The following is a 20,154-nucleotide window of genomic DNA, read 5'->3' as shown; positions in this document are numbered from 1 at the left end:
TCTTTTAGAGTGTAAAACTCCGAAGTCCTAAATCAGGTAAAAATTTCTCTTGGCTTTAGATGACATTTAGCCCTAAGATTGGAAGAATGGTTCGTTAAGTTTAGAGTAATTCACTTCAGGAAGTTACTTGGTTCCCATAATAGCTTCCAGTATTCATTGATTTATTTCTGGCTTTCCCAGACTAGAAATTTTGTAAAGAGCAAGGTGAAGACAGGATTTTAGAATTCTGCTCCTTAATATATAACCTCTCTGAAATAATATATAAAAATTATTTCAGAGAGAATCTTTTAAAACTTTGCAGCTTTTCCACTATAGAGATTTTCCCACTGTTAACAGTGTGATTCAAAAAATTATTTCTAGCCACTTAATTCTTTAATTTGCTGTTGCCTCTCCAGTACTTGCCTGAGCTTTGCCTGTTTCATGCATTGAAGAACAAAAACTAACATTTATTGGGCACTTCCAGGTACTTTGTTTACATTATCACAAGTGGTAGTTGCCCTTAACATATTTATTCATACTGTCATATTATTCAAATACATATACAGATAATATGAAGGTTAAAAAACATGGGCTTTGCCAGGAATTTGAGGCTGCAGTGAGCTATAATGGCACCACTGCACCCAGCCTGTATGACAGAGCAAGATGCTGTCTCTAAAAAACATGACAACAGGCCAGGCGCAGTGGCTCACACCTGTAATCCCAGCACTTTGGGAGGCCAAAGCTGGCGGATCACGAGGTCAAGAGATCGAGACCATCCTGGCCAACATGGTGAAACCCTGTCTCTACTAAAAATTAGCTGGGCGTGGTGGCGGGTGCCTGTAGTCCCAGCTACTGGGGAGGCTGAGGCAGGAGAATCGCTTGAACCTGGGAGGTGGAGGTTGCAGTGAGCTGAGATTGCGCCACTGCACACCAGCCTGGGTGACAGAGCGAGACTCCATCTCAAAAACAAAACAAAACATGACAACAAAAACAAGGGCTTTAGAGTCAGATAGGCTTTAAGTCAAATCCCTGGTCTATGAAGAATTATCAACATGCATAAACTTGGTTAAATTACATACTTTCTCCTTCTATTTTTCTCATTTATAAAAGAAGAATAGAATCCCTTAGATAATTTTTATGAGGATTAAATACAATAATGTCGTAAAGCTTTTAGCGTAGTACTTGTCAAATAAGTCCTCATTAAATATTATCGATTATAATTTTTATTAATCATTAAATAAGCATTTTACTAAGCAACTTCTGTGCACCTTACACAGGGTTAGAATAGGCAGGATGTATGAGAAAGAGTACTACTTAATGCTTATATTCAAATAGAGTAGATAAAATTAATACTCACATGGAACCACTAAGTGATAATCTGTGTGGCACTGACTGTAATCACCAGGAGTCTGGGAAAACAGGATGGCATTACTGGAGTGGTTAGGAAAGGTTTCGCTGAGTGGAAGAAAGAACTTTAAATAATTTGTATAGACAGAGAGAAAAAAGGAGGGAATTCCAGCAGCAGAGATCAGCCTACCAATGACTCAAAGGTAGAAATGAGCATGATGTGTATGGAGAAATGGTGAGTAGGCTATTTTTTTTGCAATAGATATTCTAGTTTGTGAAATACAGAAAATAAATTTGGTTAAATAAGATGTGGGGCAAGATTCTGAAGGACTTAAAAAAGCTAGTCACATGAAATATCCAGAATAGACAGATCCATAAAGATAGAAGCAGATTAGTGATTGCCAGGGGCTGGGGGAAAGAGGAAAATAAGGAGTGATGACTTAATGGGTGCAGAGTTTCCTTCTAGGGTGATAAAAAGTATTCTGGAACTAAATAGTGGTGATGGTTGTACAATACTGTGAATGTGCTAAATGTCACTAATGGCAAATCTTATGTGTATTTTACTACCCAAAGTTAGGCAGAGGAATTTACACCCAAAGTTAGGCAGAGGAATTTAGATTTAATGTAGTAAGTAACAGGCATTATGGGTTCTTTGTTAGGGGAGTATTAAGATGAAATGGAATTTTAGGGAAATAATTACTAGAATACTGTTAACGAACAACTTTAGTTTTCAGAATATTCCCTAACAGCAAACTGGAAGATGATGAACTACTTCAGAGTAGTTATTAAGTATTTATTAAATGCCTACTGTATGCCAGTTATTTTATTAGGTGCTAGAAATAAGTACTACACTTGTGTGTATTACCTAGCATGTAAGAAATAAGACAATTTATTGATAAGACAAATTCTAAGGACTAAACAAACCCAATGACCAATGACATGTGAACCTCTTGTACTTTACTGCATTTTCATTTTCAAAAGGAATTAATATAATAGTAATACTCAGCACCATATAATTAAATGCTTATGTCAGTAGAATACCATCTGTATCTTCAGAAATTTACATCATGGGAAAATATGTCCATTACTGAAAATCTTCATCATGGAAAATTTCAAACACACATTTAAAACCTACCTTATCACACCAATAAAATTAATAATAATTCCTTAATAGTAACTAATATCCAGACTGTTCAGTTTTCAATTGTCTCAAAAATGTCTTTTTACAGTTGGTTTATTCAAATCTGGATTCAAACAAAATCTAAGCATTTCATTTGATTTGTATGTTTGTCTTCTTAAATCTGTCTTTTGAAATCTGTAACAGTTCTCCCTTCTTTTTTTAATATTTTCTTTTTAAATATATAACCGTTCTCCTTTCTATACTTTTCACATCATTTATTTGTTGAAGAGAGTGGGTCATTTGTCTTAAAAGACTGCTTAATATTCTAGATTTGGCTAATTGTATCACAATGGTTTTATTTAACATCCTCTATGCCCAATATTTCATGCAAAATGGTTGTTAGATCTAGAAGCTTGATTATATTCGGTTTCAGTGTCTTTGGGAGAATACTTCTGAAGTGAGCTATACATTTTTGATGAATCATAGGCTCATAGGCTAACGAGGTAGAAAAACAAAGTTCTTGAGGCTCCAGTCATTTTTCAGATAATATTTTATTTGGTGATTGTCGGTTAAGATTGATTGATTAAAAAATTATACAAAGAGAAAAGGGTGTTGACTTATGACTTTTAATTGATGGATTTCTCTGGTTTATTGTATACTTTCTTATCACAGAACTACATCAAGATCGTTCTTCTCCCCCACCTCCTCTCCCAGAAAGAACTCTAGAGTCCTTCTTTCTTGCCGATGAAGATTGTAAGTGGTAGCACTTTCTCTCAAAAAAATCATAAAAATGAAAATGTTAAAAGATTAACAATAAAGTAGGACCTAAATGGAAAGGTACAAAAATGATTACACAAAAGAATACATTTTAAAAGCCCCTAATATATAGTCAAAATAATGCCTAAAAAAGCCAAGCTAACAATTTATTATATGTAACATGAAGGCTTAAGAAGGTATGCAATGGAACATGTTTTTCTCCTTTTTTTTTTTTAAGGTATGCAGGCCCAATCTATAGAAACATATTCTACTAGCTATCCTGACACCATGGAAAATTCAACATCTTCAAAACAGACACTGAAGACTCCTGGAAAAAGTTTCACAAGGAGTAAGGTAAAGAAGATAAGAGTTTTAGGAAACATGCCAGAAACTTTCCCTTACTGAAAGTTTCCCCCTCCCCAGAATTAAGATGGAAAATTAGATTAAATATCTTTATTAAAACTAATTGTTGATATTATAACAGTCAAAATTAATAGAAGGAAACGAAAAAGAAGAAAAAATACAACTTAAAGAGGCATTTGTCAGAGGGAGAGGACCAGAAAAAATACCTATTGGGTACTATGCTTATTACCTGGGTGACAAAATTATCTGTACAGCAAACCCTTGTGACACACAGTTTACCTACATAACAAACTGGCACACATACCCCTGAACCTAAAATAAAAATTAAAAAATAAAAATAAAAATAAATGAAGAAAAAAAAAATCCACTTCTCCCTAAGGTTGATTTATAAATGTAAAAGATGCCCAAGGAAACTACCAACTTGTTTATTTCTGGAACTAGATAAACTGAATTCAAAGTTCACATGGGAGTAGGGGGAAGCAGGACTAGTCAGAAACCTGCAAATAAATAATAAATAAAAATAGTTTAGATAAATGTCTTTCTAAAATAATTTTTAAAAATAAAAATAAATAAAAAGAAAAACAATGAAAGAGAGTCACCTTAGCAGATATTCGAATATGGCAAAGCCTCAATTAAAATGGCATGATAGGCCCAGCATGGTGGCTCATGCCTGTAATCCCAGCCTTTGGGAGGCCAAGGCGGGCAGATCACTTGAGCTCAGGATTCGAGACCAGCCTGGGCAACATGGCAAAACCCCGTCTCTACCAAAAATACAAAAAATTAGCCGGGCATGGTGCTGTGTGCCTGCAGTCCCAGCTACTCAGGAGGCTGAGGTGGGAGGATTGGTCGAGCCTGGAAGGTGGAGACTGCAGAGATTATGCCACTGTACTCCAGCCTGGGTGACAGAGTGAGACGTCATCTCAAAAATTTAAATATAAATATAAAATGGCATATTAGTGTATAAAAAGAAACATATACGAGCAGAGTAAAAGGGAAAGTTCTGAAATAGATCCAAATATATGTAGAAATTTAGTATACAATGAAGGTGGTATCTCAAAATCAGGGGATAAAGATGGATGGTTTAATAACTGTTGTTGGATCAAATAACCACCTGAAAAAAAGCAGGGTCTATTCCTTACATCTATACCAGGATAAATTCTAAGTGGCTAAATGATTAAAATGTTAAAAAAACAAAAACAAAAACCTCAATCCATAGAAGACCTAAAGAAACTTGGAAAGAGTCTTTTACAACCTGGGAGTGTGAATGACCTTTATAACTTACTCAAAATCCGGAGGCCATAAGAAAAGAGATAGATAAATTCAGCTAAATAAAAGAGAAAATGTATGCATGGTAAAACAATCACCTTAAAAATCAAAAGACAAAGAACAAATTGGAGGAAAAAAAATCTGCAACTGGCACCACAGCCAAAGGGGTTATTACTCTAATAGATAAAGAACTGTTAGAAATTCATAGAAAATAATAACCCCCAAATAAAAATGGGCAAAAATAGGTGATCAGATGGTTTGAAGAAAATAAATGAGCATGGTATGCCCTTTATATATTTGATATGTTCAATTTCATTCATAATGAAAAAATTACAAATTAAAACCACAGTGACATATTGCTTTTCATCCATCAGAATGGTAAATTCCAAAAGTTTGATTACACTCTCTGTTAGGGAGGCTATGGGGAAATAAGCACACTCAATGTTGTTGGTGAGAATGTCAAGTGGTACAACTTCTTTTTACAATTTTTTTTTAAATTAGAGATGGGGTCTTGCTATGTTGTCTACGATGGGGTCTCCCTATGTTGCCAACTTCTAGACTCAAGCGAGCCTCCTGCCTTGGCCTCCCAAAGTGCTGGGATTACAGGTGTGAGCCACTAGAAGTGAAATTTATCCTACAAATATGCTTGCATACACATGAAATGACATGTATACCAAGTATTCATTGCAGCATTATCTGTAAGAGCAGATTACTGGAAACAACATAATTAATAGTGTTAATTGTTAGGGGAACTGATTAAATAAATCATAAATCATGTTATATCCATACAAATGGAATACTGTGCAGCTAAAAAAGAATTAGGACTTTCTCAATATATTTATATATAATTTATTAACTTTTACTTAAAAAAAGGAATATGATACATATGTGTATTTACTTATATATTCATAAGTAATGCTGGAAGGATACTAACAACAGAGGATAAAAAACTAACAGTGGTTATCTACAGGAGGAGCATTAGAAACTGAGTAGTAGATTGAAGACAAGGATGGGAGCATTTTTACTAGGATTTCCTGACTTGTAAATAAATCATCTATTTTTAAAAAAATAACTAAAAATGTTACAAATAAATAATTTATTAAGTATCTATTCCATGGAAGAGCACATTTCTGTTAGGTGTTAGGAAAACAGAAATGTCATAAAGGATAACTATTTGCCCTTGAAAATAGTATAGTTAATCTGCTGGAACAGAACACCTTTGAGAAACATGAAAATTATCAAGAAGAATAAAATGCCATGAAGCAGATTAAAAACATACATGCTGAAGAAATGTGGAGTAAAGAAGAAATTTGGGTAGGTTCCTTGAAGAGATAAATTAGAGACTCCACCATAAAAGTGGAGGAAGGAAGTATGGCTAACAGTTTGGAAGGTGGCCTTAGTAAATTGAATACAGAATATGACTGGCAAAAATTCTTGGCTAGAATGGAAATGGCTGTGTATCATGGATATATTCAGAAGCCATTGTGGATTCTGAAATGGTCCTAATAAAGGAGGGAAGTGGGAATTTCATCCCCTCTACCCCTCTGAGTCCCTTCCCTTCCCTTCCCTTCCCTTCCCTTCCCTTCCCCTTCTCCCTTCACTTCCCTTCCTCTGTCTCTCTCTTTCTCTTTCTTTCTTTTTTAGACAGGGTCTTGCTCTGTTGCCCACGCTAGAGTGCAGTGGCATAAATATGGCTGACTGCAGCCTTGACCTCCTGGACTCAAGTGATCCTCCTGCATCAGCCTTTCGAGTGGCTGGGAACACAGGTCTGCACCACCATGCCTGGCTTTTTAAAATTTTTGGTAGGGATGGGGTCTCGCCATGTTGCCCAGTCTGGTCTTGAACTCCCTGGCCTCAAGGGAACCTCCCACTTGAGCCTCCCAAAGTGCTGGAATTACAGGCATGAGCCACCTTGCCAGCACTCCACTGCTCCCCGTCAATATTCTGATAGCATAATTAAAAAAAAATTTATTGGCTGGGCACGGTGGCTCACGCCTGTAATCCCAGCACTTTGGAAGGCCAAGGCAGGTAGGTCACAAGGTCAGGAGTTTGAGACCAGCCTGGCCAATATGGTGAAACCCTGTCTCTACTAAAAATACAAAAAATTAGCCAGGCATGGTAGCAGGCGCCTGTAGTCCCAGCTACTCAGGAGGCTGAGGCAGAAGGATCGCTTGAACCCGGGAGGCAGAGGTTGCAGTGAGCTGAGATCACGCCACTGCACTCTAGCCTGGGCGACACAGCGAGACTCCATAACAACAACAACAACAACAACAACAACAACAACAACATTTATTAATCTTTTTTAAAAGACATGTTCTCACTCTGTCGCCCAGGCTGGAATGCAGTGGTGGGATCAGAGCTCACTGTAGCCTTGAACTCCTGAGATCAAGCAGACCTCCCGCCTCAGCCTCCCCAGTAGCTGCTACCACACTCAGCTAATATTTTTTTTTTTACTTTTTGTAGGGACAGGGGTCTTGCTATGTTGCCTAAGATGGTCCTGAACTCCTGAGCTCAAACAATCCTCCTGCCTTGGCCTCTCAAAGTGCCGGGATTACAGGTGTGAGCCACTGTGCTCAGCCTCTGATACTATTATTTCAAAATATATAGTGTGATACTTGCATGGGTGATATAAATAGCAAGATAAAATCAAGTAGAGGTTGTGCACTGAATTAAAAATGGCAAGATGGAAAAACAACTTTGTACATTTTCATGGCTATTTTTAAGGAAATTAAATTCTTTTCACTTAAGTCTATATTTCTATTTGATTAAAGTATTTCAAGTTTCACAGGAAAAAAAACTAACATTTTTCCTTTCTTTTGTAGAGTTTGAAAATTTTGCGAAACATGAAAAAGAGTAAGTTGGTACTTATGTTTAAAAATATCGTTTTCTCAATTTTGTAATTTTTCTTTATATAACCAACCAATATTGTGAAAAGATTAACAATATTATTCCTAAACAGAGCCTCCATAGGGTCCTATGAATCAGAACAATCACCCATAGGCCTCCTTTTTTTTTTTTTTTTTTTGCTAGGCTTCACAATACTAATATTGGGCAGGGAGTAGGCGATGAGAAGTCTTCTGTTTAATACACAAGAATAATAATTAGTACAATGGCATTAAAAAATTTTTAAATATATTTTTAAAATTTATTTTAATAGCAGAGATGGGGTTTCACCATATTGCCCAGGTTGGTCTCGAACTCCTGGGCTCAAGTGATCCTCCTGCCTTGGCCTCCCAAAGTGCTGGGATTACAGGCATAAGCCACTGCACCCGGCCAATGTTTGGTACTTTCTACCCATCCTAAGATGCTGTCATACAATTGGATTATTTAAAATTTCCAGCAGTCTAACCTCAGATGTATTTTCTTTGAAAATAGTCACAGCAAAGCATATTGTGAACAAATGTGTTGACTTCATGAAATAAGCAAAGCATTGACACATTTCCATTTTTACTAAGTATTATTAGCAATAAAAGTCTGTTGCTTACTATTTTTGCTATATTGTAATGAAAATAAAATCCATTGAGTCCTGAAACTGTGGAAAATTATCTTAGAAATCTTATTTACAAATAAAAAATATAAAAACCATGGTGATGGCCGGGCGTGGTGGCTCATGCCTATAATCCCAGCACTTTGGGAAGCCGAGGCAGGTGGATCACAAGGTCAGCAGTTTGAGACCAGCCTGGCTAACATAGTGTAACCCCGTCTCTACTAAAACTACAAAAATTAGCCGGGTGTGGTGGCATGCGCCTGTAGTCCCAGCTACTCGGAAGGCTGGGGCAGGAGGATTGCTTGAACTCGGGATGCGGAGGTTGCGGTGAGCCAAGATTGCGCCACTGCACTCCAGTCTGGGCAACAGAGCGAGACTCCGTCTCAAAAAAAAAAAAAAAAAAAAAAAAAAAGAACCATGGTGACAATCTTAAAAAAATTTTTGATACATTTGGTTAATCAGTGAAAGAGCAGTTATTTGACATTAAACTGGTACTATAGGGAGAGACAAAAAGCACTGAGAAAATCTGATTTAAGGTATAGTCTAAGAAAGAAGGTTTCCTTTTGGGTTTTCATTCTATCTCCCTACCCAAAAGCTCCAGGTTCTTGAGCTAGTTTGCTGTCACTGCCATTATAGCTGATCTCTGACACCAACTCATGATGGCTGAAGTATAGTTGGAAAACATACCTTTTCTCCTAAAAAGAGTCAAAAGAGAATTTAAACATTTCAAATGGAAATTATGGTAGGAAACAGGGGAAATAAAACAGCCAAGTGCAAAGAAATGAGTGACTTAAATGGTTAACCAAAGATTGGTTTGATCCACCTAACTCAGAAAACAGTTTTCTTTCTCTAGCTCTAACTCTGCCTAGAATATCAAATAAAGAAACAGAAACTTCAGGTAGATTTAGGTTGGCACAGCTTTGAAGGTATAGTGGAACTTTCAGAGATTGAGTCTTATTTCTAAGTAAGAGCTCCCAGTTCATTCTCTGGATCTGGGCTGTGCTGTATTTTTCAGTTACCTTGATCCTCTGGTCTTTTGCCGTTAAATGAAGAACATCTGGCTCCCAAAATTGATCCTGAAGCTTTAGACTGTACTTCATATGTGTCCTCAGCCCCTTCCAGATGGTTCATGATTCTGGAATTCCATGTGTTCTCCCTGTAGCCTGGATCTCCCACTGGTCTGTAAAGCTGGTCCTACTTTTAATGAAATTAGGATTCTTCTTCTGTTATTTTAAGCTAGTATCTAAGCCTAGTGTCATTCATTCATTCATTCAATGAATATTTGTTGAGTGTCTACTATGTTCCAGACATTCTGTAAGGCACTTGGTATATGATGGTGAACAGAACAGATATGGGCTCTGCCTTTGTGGAATGTAAGTTTGGTGAGGGATTCCAACATTAAACAAACAACATTAAACAAAATTTGGTTGACCATATTCACAAATATATACTTAATAACACATGATAAATGCTATGAAGGAAAACAAAAGGGTAACTATGAGAGGATAACAAAGGGGATCCACTTTAGAATGAGTAGTCCAAGAAAGCCCCCCCTTTTTTTGAGACGGAGTCTAGCTCTGTCGCCCAGGCTGGAGTGCAATGACGCGATCTCGGCTCACTGCAACCTCCCCCTCCCAGGTTCAAGTGATTCTCCTGCCTCAGCCTCCCAAGTGCTGGGATGACAGGCGCACACCACTATGCCCAGCTAATTTTTGTATTTTTAGTAGAGACAAGGTTTCACCGTGTTGGCCAGGATGGTCTTGATCTCCTGACCTTATGATCCACCCACCTCGGCCTCCCAAAGTGCTGGGATTACAGGCGTGAGCCACTGTGCCCGGCCCAAGAAACCCTTTTTAAGGAAGTGACAACTGAACCCAAAACATGAAGGAGCAGCCAGCCAGCCAAAGGGTCCAGAGAAGAGTATTTCAGATAGAGGGAACAAAATCTCTGAGGTAGGAGATTTCGGTGTATTGTAGAAACTCAAAGGGAAGCCATCTTAGATGCAGGGTAGTAAGTAAAGAGGAGACAGGAGTAAGGCGAAGCTGGAAAGATCAGGGAGGAGCAGTTAGATTTTTATGGGTCATGCATGGTAAGTAGTTTAGTTTATTCTAAGTGTAATGGGAATCCATAAGAGGGTTTTAGGCAGAGATGTTACATGCTCTGTTTCCTATTTATTTTTAAACATGCTTCACAGAAAAGTATAAAACGATCACACTGGCTGCTACATACAGAATGAATTATAGAGTGACAAGAGTGGAAGCTGTCAACTGTTGGTGGGAAACTTTAATTGCTCAGAAATCCTTTAGTTACAAGTGACAGAAAACCTAACTTAAGCTGACTTCAGCAGAAAAGGGGAATTTACTGGCTTGTAACAATGGTCCAAATGATGTAATCAGAACCTAAATTCTCATTTCATGTCTCTCAGGTTAGTCTCACTCTGTGTTAACTCATTCACAGGCAGGTTTTTATCATGTGAGTTCAGGCTTATGATGGAAAAAAAATAACTCTTTATTGGTTTTCAAGCCACACTGTGATGACTAGTGCCAACTGGGTCTGATTGTCTTGATTTGGTTCATTTGCCCATCCCTGAACCAATTATAGTCAATGTTCTGATTAGGCAGGATAGTGTCATGCCCTAATATTTAACACTTATTACATGTGGACACTGTCCAATCAGGAATGAGGTCAGACCTATACATCTGGTGTGACCATGCCAATATACCAACTGAAAATCAGCCCTAGTTATAGGTCATTTCCTTAATCTAAAGGTACAATCAGCTCTAATGGAAGCACGGGAACTGAAAACTGGGGAGGGGTAGTTTCCTAAAGGAAAATTCAAGTTCTATTATCAGAAGAGGGAATGAAGTTTAGGCAGGCAGCATAAATATATCCATGATAGGCCAGGTGCAGTGGCTCATGCCTGTATTCCCAGCGCTTTGGGAGGCCAAGGCAGGCAGATCACGAGGTCAGGAGTTTGAGACCAGCCTGGCCAACATGGTGAAATCCCACCTCTACTAAAAATACAAAAAATTTACCCGGGCGTGTTGGCATACACCTGTAGTCCCAGGTCCTCGGGAGGCTGAGGCAGGAGAATCGCTTGAACCCGGGAGGCGGTGGTTGTGGTGAGCCGAGATTGTGCCATTGCACTCCAGCCTGGGCGACAGAGTGAGACTGTCTCAAAAAAAAACCCAAAACAAACAAACAAAACAAAAAAAACAAAAAAATCCATGATGAGCCAAAATAACAAAATAGCAGTTTCCTCTGATATATATGTGTGGAATCTGTGCCTCCTTTGTAAAAAAAAAATATTCTCCTTTGAGACAATTTTGTTTTCTTTCTGAAGGATGTATATAACTTTCAGCTCCTATGCAGTATACAGATTACTGATATCTCCTGAACTTCCTCACCTTTACTACTTTCTATTAATGTCTCTATCTTCAGTGCCTACAGCAATGCTTAGCACATAGTATTTAAATATGAATAGTATTTTATACTTATACTTTATATTAAGTATTTTAATATATTAAGTATAATAATTATACTTACTATAGTAATATAGTAAGTATAAAATAAATATGTATCTTAATTAGATCTGATTGAAATTCAGTATGTAGTCTAGTGATTCATACTCAGGTACCTCCTCGAAAAGGAAGGTGTTTCTAGAATCCTAGTATTACGTATGCATGTGCAAATATGCATACCTAATATGCATATGCAGTTCACACAGTGCATTCTGAAAATGTTGAAAACAACACAAAAACACTTAATATCTTCCCATTTATATGCAATTTGTTAGAAAGTTTATACAAACCTGAAATTATCTTTTTCCATTGCCAAGACAGAGAACGTGCAAAATGTGGACAAAGTTTTTAAGGGACTGTTTTCAAAACTGCAGAAACTGATACATGAATATATCAATGTACATATATGACCTATGAGTGACTTATAAGTTAACTTATACCTATAAGTAACTAAAATAGCAAAACAAAGCAGCATAACAATGCTTTTGGGAGATTATTGGCCTAAATAATAATAATTATTATTATGTTTTTTTGAGACAGGGTCTTGCTCTGTCACCCAGTCTGGAGTGCAGTGGCGCAATCTGGGCTCACCTCATCCCTCTGCCTCCCAGGTTGGATCAATTTTTGTGCCTCAGCCTCCCAAGTAGCTGGGATTACAGATTTGCAACACCATGCCTCGCTAATTTTTTTTTGTATTTTTAGTAGAGACGGGGTTTCACCATGTTGGACAGGCTGGTCTCGTACTCCTGGCCTCAAGTTATCTGCCTGCCTCAGCCTCCCAAAGTACTGGGATTACAGGTGTGAGTCACCGTGCCCGGTTATGGGCCTAAATTAGAATCACTTATAATTAGAAAAAAATCAGGCTGGAAAGTGGAATAAAAAAAGAGATTCCAGGGTAGAGGATTATATAATACAAATAAAAGACTTGTCATGGATGAATTATTGTGGAGAAGAAATGATGTAAAAATGTACTAAGAGTGGTCAGAGGAAAAAGTAATATGAAGTCCAAAGCCAAAATGTGAATTTCAAAAAAAAAAAAAAATCAAAAAAATGCTGATTCATGATATATTGGATCTTATTTCTTTAGCAATTTTCTTTAGTGTTGGGCTTTACTATACAATCTGTTTGCAAAGAAAAGAAACCTTTTAAGAAAAAACCAAAAATACAAATGAGAATATTATAGTGTCAACCCATTTGTAAGCACCTACATTTTGTTAACATTTGACAGTGATATGTTTATTTGGGATTATTAATTACTCTTAACAATTATATGTGATCTGATCAACAGTCATCTGAGTCTGTCTTTAGTCTTTCCCTTATATTTTTTTCTTTTGATTCTAGGTATCTGTAATTCTTGCCCACCAAACAAGCCTGCAGAATCTGTTCAGTCAAATAACTCCAGCTCATTTCTGAATTTTGGTATGTGTGTTATTTTACTGAAGAGTTAAAAAAATTACTTAAATTACTCATTTACAGTATAACTGATTCAACTTTAAATATGATTTTAGGTTGCATGTATAGGTCCTTATGTTTATATTCTTTTCCATGCAATTTATCTTTTTATTTTTAACCTTAACTACCTCTTAACATCTCACACAGAACTAAATTATCTAGTATATGTGGAAAATAAAGCTAGGTAACCAAATTATTGTGTTGGCATGTAGTAAATAAATATGACTATCCAAATGGAGAAATTGAGATGCTGTGATATTCTGGTTCATATCTAAAGCAAATTTACAAAAAACATAGAAGTATGATAAAAAGAACAGCAGTTGCCACTATTTAATCTTATATAACTAATTCAATAGTAGGAAATGAAGCACAATTCTGACGGTTTTAAGGTTTGCTTACCCAATTGCTCCTAAGTATAAGCTATAAACTTAAAACAATAATTTTATATGCTTCAAAGCATTCTATTGTCCTATGTGATACATATTTATGTACTATTTAAAGTAGTATCAGGTATAATTTTTTGTAAGAATAGCAATTAGTGGTAGGCTATTACTACTAAAAATTATTATTAACCAATCCCCTTGAAAGAGTGTGAGGCCTCCAGGAGTCCCTGAATCACACTTTGAGAACTGCCACTTAATGGTATTGTCCTTACTTACACAATCAAAATTAGGTTGCCGCCACATGCAGACTGTAGGTGGCAAGAAAAGAGGAAAAAGTGGAGGTGTGGCCTCCTCTTCTTACTCTTCTGGTCTTCAAAGGCACTGGCCTGGAAATGGCCAGATCATATCAGCTCATATTCCCTTGAAGAGAACTTAGACATGTGCTATAACTAAATTGCAAAAGAGACTGGGAAATGTAATATTGCTGGGCAGACAGACAAAATTGCCTACATACAATTCTATTTGAGGAAGAAGCAAAGAAGATATTGGTGGATGGGGAGCAATCTCTGCCACGCCTAAGTTAAGAGTCCCTGTGTCATCTTCACAAAATGTTTAACTAAAATTTCTGGATCTGTCTTTTTTGCCATAAAATTTTGTTTGGATTTCATTAACTCTGAGGTTTAAAAAGTTATAATTTAGGCTGGGAGGGGTGGCTCACATCTGTAATCCCAGCACTTTTGGAGGCTGAGGCGGGCGGATCATGAGGTCAAGAGATCGAGACCATCTTGGCCAACATGGTGAAACCCTGTCTCTACTAAAAATACAAAAATTAGCTGGGCATGGTGGTACATGCCTCTAATCCCAGATACTCAGGAGGCAGAGGCAGGAGAATCGCTTGAACCAGGGAGTCGGAGGTTGCAGTGAGCTGAGATTGCGCCACTGCACTCCATCCCGGCGACAGAGCGAGACTCCATCTCAAAAAAAAAGTTATAATTTAAAAAATAAGTTATGATTTATATGAGATCATTTAGCTAAAACATTCACACAGAATATTGTAAAAACTATGAAAAAAGCAAGCCAGGTGGTTCATGCCTATAATCCCAGCACTTTGGGAGGTTGAGGTGGGAGGGTCCCTTGAGCCCAGGAGTTGAAGACCAGTCTGGGCAACATAGCAAGACCATCTCATTTAAAAAAAAAAAAGGAAAAAAGAAAAAGAAAAAAGCTCCCAACTTTACCTGGAACATAAATGTTCTCTGCTTCCTTCTTTACTCTAAATCAGTGATACAACTTGAGTACTCTAGGCCTACCTAGCTTAACAACAGTCTACATAATCTAATATGAGGATAAAATATTAGAGAGCTGCCTCCATGTTGCTTCCTCTCAAATATGCCTAGATTTGAACATTTTACCTACTTAAAAAGCAGCATTTTCATGCCTGTAATTCCAGCACTTTGGGAGGCTGAGGAGGGAGGATTACTTGGGGCCAGGAGTTTGAGACCAGCCTAAGCAACACAGTGAGACTCTGTCTCTACAAAAAAATGTTTTTTTTTTTAGAACTAGCCAGGCATGGTGGCATGTGCCTGTAGTCCCAGCTACTCAGGAGGCTGAGGTGGGAGGATCACTTGAGCCCAGGAGGTTGAGGCTGCAGTGAGCCGTGATCATGCCACTGCACTCTAGCCTGGGCGACAGTGCAAGACTCTGTCTTGGAAAAAAAAACCCCAAAAATCAGCACTTACTTTTTTAAGGCAATATCAATTTAAGTGCATGTTATTCAAAAAAGTACTTAAATCTGAATGAAAAAATTTATGATTCAGGTTTATTTTCCCTGAATTGGCCCACATGCAAAAAAAGGTAGCTCGAAACTGTTTTAAGCTACTGAGAATTGACCAGTGAAAAAGATCAAATATATGCATTCCTAAAATTTTAGGTACTCAATACTAACATATGTCCTTATCTCTATTCCTAGTCCACTTGGGTTACAATCAAGTGATCTGTACTGACAGGATGATTCTGACTATTGTGTGTGAAACTATTTAACCAAAAGTATTCCTTCCATCTTCTTTCTTGCCACTCGGAAGAGTAAAATGTACATCAACTAGGCTGTGTGTCCCCTCCACCAATTTTTTTTTATCATCACCATTAACAAATTTGAATGTGCTTTTTTTTCTTGAATCTTCTTTCCCCTTCCCTACTCTCCTTCTCTTCCAGTTCTGGCATAGTTTTCTAGGTAATTTTTTCTTTTTTAAATTGAGATGGAGTCTTGCTCTGTCACCCAGGCTGGAGTGCAGTGGCACGATCTCAGCTCACTGTAACCTCGGCCTCCTGGGTTCAAGCGATTCTCCTGCCTCAGCCTCCCCTGTAGCTGGCATTACAGGCACCCACCACCATGCCCAGCTAATTTTTGTATTTTTAGTAGAGACAGGGTTTCATCATGTTGGCCAGGCTGGTCTTGAACTCCTGACCTCAGGTGATCCACTCACCTCGGCCTCCCAAAGTACTGGGATTACAGGTGTGAGCCACCATGCCTGGCTTCTGGGTTGAAATTTAAGCAACATTTGAGTAGTTACCATATGCTTGAATTCCTGGCCCCAAGCTATCCTCCATACTCACCTCCAAAAGTGCTCGGATTATAGGTTTGAGCCACCATGACTGGCCTGAGGAACATTTGAGTACTTACTATGTGCCAGGCATTGTGCTGGATGCTGTTTTTTAATTCTTTTTTTTTTTTTCCCCTCTGCAGCCTTGACCTCCCTGGGCTCAAATGATTTGCCCACCTCAGCCTCCTGAGTATCTGGGACCAGAGGTGCAAGCCACCATGCCCGGCTAATTTTTTTGTGTTTTTTTGTAGAGACAAGGTTTCACTATGTTGCCCAGGCTGGTCTTGAACTCCTCGGCTCAAGCGATCCACCTGCCTTGGCCTCCCAAAGTGTGGGATTACTCAAAGGCGTGAGCCACTGCACCCTGCCCCATTCGCTTTTTACACAAATATCTCATTTGATCCTTACATCAGTTTTTTAAGGTAGATAATACAATTTGTATGATGATGAAATTAAAGGTTTAGGTATATCTTTGAGTTTTTCATTTTATTATTCCCCTATACTTCAAACATTTCATTTCTTACTTTAAGTCCCTAAAGTTGCTAAGTGTAAGATAACTTAAAAATACACTGCCATTAGGCCTGGCTCAGTGGCTCACACCTGTAATCCCCAGACTTTGGGAGGCCAAGGCGGGTGGATCACTTGAGGTCAGGAGTTTGAGACCAGCCTGGCCAACAGGGTGAAACCCCATCTCTACTAAAAATACAAAAATTACCCAGGCATGTTGGCTGGCGCCTGTAATCCCAGCTACTCAGGAGGCTGAGGCAGAAGAATCGCTTGAACCCGGGAGGCGGAGTTGCAGTGGGCCGAGATCGCGCCACTGCACTCCAGCCTGGGCGACAGAGCAAGACTCTGTCTCAGACAAAAAACAAACAAACAAAAAGACACTACCATCAAAAAGAAAAGTCATAAAGTCACATGTTGCTGAAATGATAAAGAACCAACATCATCAACATGCACATCTTTTGAAAGCATCCAGAAATAGCCTTCATTAGTTGTGAAAAGTTTTCTCATCCTCCTTCTTTGGGGTGGGGTAGGGGGAACAAGTTTGAAGAAGAAAGATAAATCATAATGTTTACTTACCTACTTAGTTTTTCAGGATCGTTTATTTTTTCTAAGATTTTCAAACATAATCTCTTGGTAAATTGAAGGATTTCTGGACCGACATAGAGGTATAACTAGATGTAATACAATAATGTTATAAGTAACGGTGCTATATTTTTGTGAAATTAAAATTTCCTGACTTCATTTAATGGGATGGAGTGGATGACAAAAAGTCATAGACAAATGATATTATATACTAAATTATCAAAGCCTATATATAACCAGGGTCCTATGTTCTATTATTACCATTATTAAATTTGTAAGTGCTCTTCAAATTTAAAGTGTTATTAGTATTCTGTTATCATTTAAGCTTTAGATTACTATAATCCCTTTATAATCTATTACTAAACTGGTCAAGATGCTGCCTAACATTTAAAAAAAGACCATGTATTTGCATATATTATAGTATACTCTAAAATCCAAGTATTCATTTCTATACTTAAAACATCTTTCTTTTCATTCAACTTTATTTTTGTTCCCAGGTTTTGCAAACCGTTTTTCAAAACCCAAAGGACCAAGGAATCCACCACCAACTTGGAATATTTAATAAAACTCCAGATTTATAATAATATGGGCTGCAAGTACACCTGCAAATAAAACTACTAGAATACTACTAGTTAAAATAAGTGCTCTATATGCATAATATCAAATATGAAGATATGCTAATGTGTTAATAGCTTTTAAAAGAAAAGCAAAATGCCAATAAGTGCCAGTTTTGCATTTTCATATCATTTACATTGAGTTGAAAACTGCAAATAAAAGTTTGTCACTTGAGCTTACGTAGAGAATGCTATATGAGAAACACTTTTAGAATGGATTTATTTTTCATTTTTGCCAGTTACTTTTATTTTCTTTTACTTTTTTACATAAACATAAACTTCAAAAGGTTTGTAAGATTTGGATCTCAACTAATTTCTACATTGCCAGAATATACTATAAAAAGTTAAAAAAAAAAACTTACTTTGTGGGTTGCAATACAAACTGCTCTTGACAATGACTATTCCCTGACAGTTATTTTTGCCTAAATGGAGTATACCTTGTAAATCTTCCCAAATGTTGTGGAAAACTGGAATATTAAGAAAATGAGAAATTATATTTATTAGAATAAAATGTGCAAATAATGACAATTATTTGAATGTAACAAGGAATTCAACTGAAATCCTGATAAGTTTTAACCAAAGTCATTAAATTACCAATTCTAGAAAAGTAATCAATGAAATATAATAGCTATCTTTTGGTAGCAAAAGATATAAATTGTATATGTTTATACAGGATCTTTCAGATCATGCGCAATTTTTATCTAACCAATCAGAAATACTAGTTTAAAATGAATTTCTATATGAATATGGATCTGCCATAAGAAAATCTATTTCAACTCTAATTTTATGTAGTAAATAAATTGGCAGGTAATTGTTTTTACAAAGAATCCACCTGACTTCCCCTAATGCATTAAAAATATTTTTATTTAAATAACTTTATTTATAACTTTTAGAAACATGTAGTATTGTTTAAACATCATTTGTTCTTCAGTATTTTTCATTTGGAGGCCCAATAGGGCAAATTGAATGAAGTATTATTATCTGTCTCTTGTAGTACAATGTATCCAATAGACACTCAATAAACTTTTTGGTTGTTAAACTGACTTCATTGCAGTAGTGTTTAGGTAATACTTCTCCAGAAACTAGTGAAATCAAACCACAGTAATTTTATCTGCTGAGTATATATCATTGTAATCAATTACTTCCAAATGTCTTTATCAATAAACAAATATACTAAAAGAATTCTAGGTAACCATGAGTTACTTAGGGCACCATGAGTGCATCTGTAGACCCAGCTACTCATTCCTTGAGCCCAGGAGTTGGAGGCCAGCCTGGTCAACAGAGCGAGACCTTGTCTCTTTTTTTTAAGAGTCAGGGTCTAGATCTGTCACCCAGGCCAGAGTGCAGTGGTGCGACCACTCCTCCCACCTTAGCCTCACGAGTACCTGGGACGACGGGCGCGTGTCACGACACCCAGATAATTTAAAAAATACTTTTGTAGGGACAGAGGCTCACTATGTTACCAACGCAGATCTGGAACTCCTGGCCTCATGCAATCCTCCCGCCTCGGCCTCCCAAAGCTCTGGGATTACCGGCCTGAGACACCGAGCCCCGCCCCGCCCGTCTCTAAATAAATACTTAAAAGAACCCCAGGTAAAAGCTAAAGCGAGGATGAAATTCTAAATGAATTTCTCAGCAACAACTATCCGTAGTGAGCAGTGATGATTTTTGGTGTGTTCTCCGGTAGGCACACTTTTCAAATTTATGCAACCTTATTCTTAAGATTTGAAAAAAAAAAAACTTATAAAAAATCTTAAACATGGTTTTCCATCTACAATTTTTCGCAACTGTAGGGATATATTCAAAATAAATGCTGGACATTCCCAGGCATTAGAGGGGATGTGGCCGGATGGCGAGGAGGGGCCGTCCTCACCAGGACTCCAAGCAATTCTCGCACCTGACTTCGTAGGCCTGTAGTTGTAACCATAGCAATGCCCCAGATGCTTGAAAACATTTCTGAATTGCGGCCCTATCATATTTTTACAGCAAAACCACCCTTATTTTACATATTACTAAATCCTCTTTTCACCTTCATTTCATCCCTCGTCAAAGTTAAAAGGATGAAGATTCTTTTATCTCACAAAGGTTATGAGAGAAATATTAAATTTAAAATCACTGTGGAGACCACCTCCTCCGTGTAAAATGAGGAAGGGTCACAGGAAGATGATAATGGGAACGCG

The 20,154-nt window shown here is 37.4% G+C and overlaps 1 protein-coding gene and 1 long non-coding RNA gene across 39 annotated transcripts in view; one reads left to right on the top strand and one right to left on the bottom strand.

Annotated features, from left to right (window-relative positions):
- The window catches only part of PTPN22 (protein tyrosine phosphatase non-receptor type 22), a 57,623-nt gene extending 38,606 nt beyond the window's left edge, over window positions 1–19,017 (top strand). For 27 of the 38 annotated variants that reach the window (XM_063815006.1, XM_063815002.1, XM_063815004.1 and 24 more), the window contains 6 exons: window positions 9–36; window positions 3,119–3,199; window positions 3,441–3,556; window positions 7,654–7,684; window positions 13,181–13,258; window positions 17,858–19,017. In XM_063815006.1, the coding sequence (XP_063671076.1) occupies window positions 9–36; window positions 3,119–3,199; window positions 3,441–3,556; window positions 7,654–7,684; window positions 13,181–13,258; window positions 17,858–17,922 (399 nt within the window). In that variant the 3' untranslated portion in view covers window positions 17,923–19,017. Of the gene's footprint in view, window positions 1–8; window positions 37–1,384; window positions 3,200–3,440; window positions 3,557–7,653; window positions 7,685–13,180; window positions 13,259–17,857 lie in introns of those variants that run through there. The other 11 variants (XM_063814898.1, XM_063814999.1, XM_063814975.1 and 8 more) reach the window with 4 other exon arrangements.
- Window positions 7,955–19,997, bottom strand: LOC129137549 (uncharacterized). Its single transcript, XR_008540209.1, has 4 exons — window positions 19,872–19,997; window positions 18,337–18,441; window positions 17,355–17,449; window positions 7,955–9,515 (listed from the first exon to the last, which is right to left on the bottom strand). It is a non-coding gene; the product is annotated as an uncharacterized LOC129137549 (long non-coding RNA).
- Between the last annotated feature and the right edge of the window lie 157 nt (window positions 19,998–20,154).

The sequence above is a fragment of the Pan troglodytes genome, chromosome 1, assembly GCF_028858775.2.
Source record: "Pan troglodytes isolate AG18354 chromosome 1, NHGRI_mPanTro3-v2.0_pri, whole genome shotgun sequence".
NCBI lineage: Eukaryota > Metazoa > Chordata > Mammalia > Primates > Hominidae > Pan > Pan troglodytes.
Note: the sequence above shows the minus strand (reverse complement) of the source record. Positions and strands in the feature narration are given on the sequence as shown.